This window comes from Acomys russatus, chromosome 25, assembly GCF_903995435.1.
Source record: "Acomys russatus chromosome 25, mAcoRus1.1, whole genome shotgun sequence".
NCBI lineage: Eukaryota > Metazoa > Chordata > Mammalia > Rodentia > Muridae > Acomys > Acomys russatus.
Window position 1 is genome coordinate 11,107,983 of NC_067161.1, and position 4,311 is coordinate 11,112,293.

Sequence of the window (4,311 nt, forward strand, 5' to 3'; positions counted from 1 at the left end):
CCTGGTGCAGGAGGAGAGGCCAGAGGGGGAAAGGGAGAAAGGCTAGAGCCATCTACAGTCTGACCACAGAGGATGGATGGAGGGGTTTGGAATATGGGGTTTCTCCAGGAGCACCTTCAGACTTTAGGAAGCCCAGTGTAACATGACAACATGGGGTGTCTTGCTCAGAGCTTAGTCAGAAGGCTAGCACAGTGACATAAGGGTGTCACAGTGTGGACGAGTGTGTTAAATCATCCCAGGGCTCTTCTGAAGCCTTTTGAGTCTGTGGAGAAAGAGAGTTACCGGATGTTTCCTTGTCTCATCTGGGCCATGTAGATCCCTTACACCTGACATCCTTTCCTCAGAGCCTTGGTGAAGCCTTGACATCTCCCTGTGGCTCCCTCTAAGATCCAGACTTGTGCCCCAAAACCTCAGGAGCCATGCTGCTGTTGATGACATTGGCTGTCCTTGCCAGTTCCACCTGTAGAGCCCAGGGTGAGTACCTGAGCCTCCTTTGTGGCCTCCACCTCCCTCCCATGTCCTGTCCTGGCATCAGGGCCTCAGGGTGAGGGAGTGGTCCCGAAAACTCTTCTACTGCCACCCTTTCCCAGAAATACAGGGCAAACATATCGGCACCTATTTCTACGTTCATGGTGAGGATCAGGGAGAACTCAAGGGCATCCGAGTCTACTTGTCACCAACAAACAACATCAATGGGTGAGTAGGACACTGAGTCCCAGGCTCCCCTGCACCTCTCCTCATTGTGCCCACTCTCTGTGGCTTATCTAGAGCCCTAACCTGAGCTAGCCTCCTCAGGCCTGGAATGCCTGGGCTAGGACAAGACTGGGAGGTAGCGGGGAGAGGGACATCTGAATTTCTACTTCACAAAGCATCACTGGGGCTTGACAGCCACTCTTCCAGGTAGATCTAGAGGCCTTAGTGCCTCTTGGAAATAACAGAAACTGCTCACAGGACATGAAACGTGAAGTTCACTCTGCCACTCTAGACTTTTGCTCTGCCCCAGAAAGGCCAGCCTATCCCTCTACACAGGCAGATCTTGGCTGTCCTCACCAGTGTCTGCCTCTTCAGAACTTTTGCTCTCCTAGAGTGCCACAGAGACCTTGTGTTGCTGTTGCCAAGCTTCGTAAAGGCACAGTCCCCAAGGTTAACAGAATTTCAGATGAGCAATGAATATTGTTTTCTGTGTGTCCTGTGCAATACCGGGGTTATCTTAGTCCTTAAAATTCAATGTTGGGTGACTAGGGAGAAAGCCTGGAGGATAGAGTGTCAGCTATGTAAGTATGAGGCCCTGAGTTTGGACCCCAGCGCCTGTGTGAAATCTGAGAGCATCAGCACAGGTCTGTGGTCTTAGGGCTTTGGGATAAAGAGAACCCAGGAGCTCCTTTGACCACCTAGACTAGCTGCAACATTTATCTTCTGTAAGTCAGTACGACATACAGGGTTATAGAAGGACAGTCAGTGCCCAGCTCCAGTCTCTACATACCCACGCACAGAGCTGTGGATACATGTATAGCACACACAGACACACACACACACACAGACACACACACAGACACAGACACACACATACACAGACACACACAGACACAGACACACACACAGACACACACATACACAGACACACACACACAGACACACACAGACACACACACAGATCTCATATCTATATAGTCAGTTGGAGTGTGATTGAGGAAGACACACACAATGGTAAGCACACATGCACACATCACCTACACACACAATTCAATATTTACAGCATAGATATGCTGGTTTTTCCATTTTAGGGTGCTCAGGGTTTAAGAGAAGACATACCACTGTGTTTTGTCTACAACCTTCAGCCTTCAGTTTTGTGCGACAGGATCTAATTATGCACCCCAGGCTGCCCTTAGGCTTGGAGTGTTCCTACCTCATCCTAAGAACTCCTGGAGAGAGCATAGCTTCACTTTCCATATTGGAGCATTGTCTGGTGCCCCCGTCCTGTGATCTCAGCCACCCAGATGGCTGATGCCAGAGAAAAGCAATTTTGAGGCCAGTTTGTGCTACTGCCTCACTTCAAGGTCAACCTGGACAACTTAGCAAAGCCCTGTCTCAGAATAGAAAGCAAAGAGAGGGTTGAGTCCAGCATGGTGGCTTATGCCAATATATCAGAACCCAGGATGCTGAGGCAGGAGGATGTCCACCATCAAGAGTTCAAAGAAATCCTGGCTACAAAGTGAGACCCTGTGTCAAACAGATTAAAAAGAAAGACAAAAGGAGACATGCATACACAGAGAGAGAGAGAGAGAGAAGGGGGAGAGAGAGAGAGAGAGATGATGATGATGATGATGATGATGATGATGATGATGATGATGGTGGTGGTGGTGATGATGATGATGGTGATGATGATGATGATGGTGATGATGGTGATGATGATGGTGATGATGATGATGGTGATGATGGTGGTGATGATGATGATGATGGTGATGACGATGATGATGATGATGATGATGGTGATGATGGTGATGATGGTGATGGTGATGATGGTGATGATGATGTAGCCTAGCAGCTTGTCTAGTACATGCAGGAACATAGGTTCACTTTCAGCACCACTAAAGCTATAAGGTCAGCCAAGATGGCTCTGGCAGGAAAGTGGCTTGCTGGCCAAACTGACCACCTGCGTTTGATCCATGGACCCACTAGTGGAAAGAGAGAAGGAAATGTAATGTTTCTCCTCACACCTCCACTAAGGGCTTGGAACATGAATAGGCACGCACAAATATATAAATGCACACATGTGCACACAATAAAGAATGAATCACTGTGAAAAACAAGCCAATAAACCACGTAACATGGGACACATACTTGTACTGAAAATTACTCATGATGATCTGAGATATAATTATATTGGACATCCTTCCTGCATTTTCTATGGGGTCTGATTTGGTACTACACATTTACCTAGCAAGCAAAGAAAGAAATTGGCTATAGGAATAGTCTAGAAGACTTAGACTGGTCATCTTGCTTCTTTCCTCAGTAGAACAGCTCCCAGGGCTCTCATGTTCCCAACTGAAAACACAGTGAGAACAGACTATGTCTCTGGTCTCAGCCCATGAGGTCTCCAGATCTTAGCAGTGTGGCTGCTGCCTGGTTTGTGGCTGATAGGGGAGGAGGCTCCAGAGGGGAAGCTATGAGTTGGGTAGACCCTGCAAAAGATTCAGGCTCAGGAGTGGATGGCACTGACAGATCTAGCTGACAGGGTGCAGATGCCTGACCTGCGCCAGCCTCTCTGAGGGCCTATGAGGAGGGAAGGGTCTGGAAGAGGCAGAAAGAGGAATGACTCCAGGCAGGGCACTTCTGGAGACTGAACTGTGACCAGGACACTTGTGCACGGTGCAGATGTGAGGAATAACTGGCATTCCTGAGGTTGTGCTGACTTGATTTCTCTCCAGCATCCAGCTGATATTTGGCAACACGTCGAGTGATGTCTATGGAACCCGGTCACTAAAGAGTAAAGAATTTCTTCTGGAGAATGGAGAGCATGTGATACAGGTGAATGGCAGCGTAAGGCTCTGCCTGACTTCCCTGAACTTCACTACTGACAAGGGCCATGTGGCTTCCTTTGGTATTAGAAAGGGCCTTACCTTTAGTGACACTGGAGGTTCAAACAAGTCCCTGGTAACTGTTAATGGTGTGCACTCACCAGGCCTCTGCATCAAAGGGATGGGCTTCAAATGGGGACCTGTCCCAAAGCCCATGGAGAGCTCTGACAATCCCAAAGAGAAGGATGATGAGTCAGAAGGAGGCAGAGACACTGATAAAGACAAAGACAAAGATGATGATGATGACGACGACGATGATGATGACGATGACGATGATGACGATGATGATGACGACGACGATGATGCCAAGTAAGAAAATGAGTAAGAGGAGTAGCATGCTCAGGGCTCAGTCCTGCATCCCCACACTGCAGCATCTCCTCTAAGCCGAGAATACCCACCTGCAGGGACCAATATCCTAGGTGACTCTGGGCTCGGGGAGGCAAAACCCAAATAGCCTGTATCTCTGTATCCAATAAACTCTGTGCATCTATGTGAGCCTGTGTGGTCCTTCTCACCAAATGGAAAGAGCTTGAGATGCCCCAAGAACCTCCTTTACTTGCACAATTTGGGGCCCACACCTGTGTTGTGAGTTAAGGTTTGCACAGAAGGAACCTGGTCATGTCATCAGGACTGAGGTCTCTAGGATGAGGGCAGCATCCAGCCACTTCCTGTCTCAAAGCAGCGTGGGCCTGGAAGGAGAGCTCAGTGTGTGCTGACCAGGCTGGCAGGGACT

At 48.8% G+C, this 4,311-nt stretch overlaps 1 protein-coding gene across 1 annotated transcript; it reads left to right on the plus strand.

Annotated features, from left to right (window-relative positions):
• The first annotated feature begins 407 nt into the window (after positions 1-407).
• LOC127208830 (prostatic spermine-binding protein-like) lies at positions 408-3,912 on the plus strand. Its single transcript, XM_051168471.1, is given in 3 exon segments — positions 408-474; positions 591-696; positions 3,429-3,912. Coding segments are annotated over 3 exon segments (645 nt in total). The 5' UTR covers positions 408-419.
• The last annotated feature ends 399 nt before the right edge of the window (positions 3,913-4,311 follow it).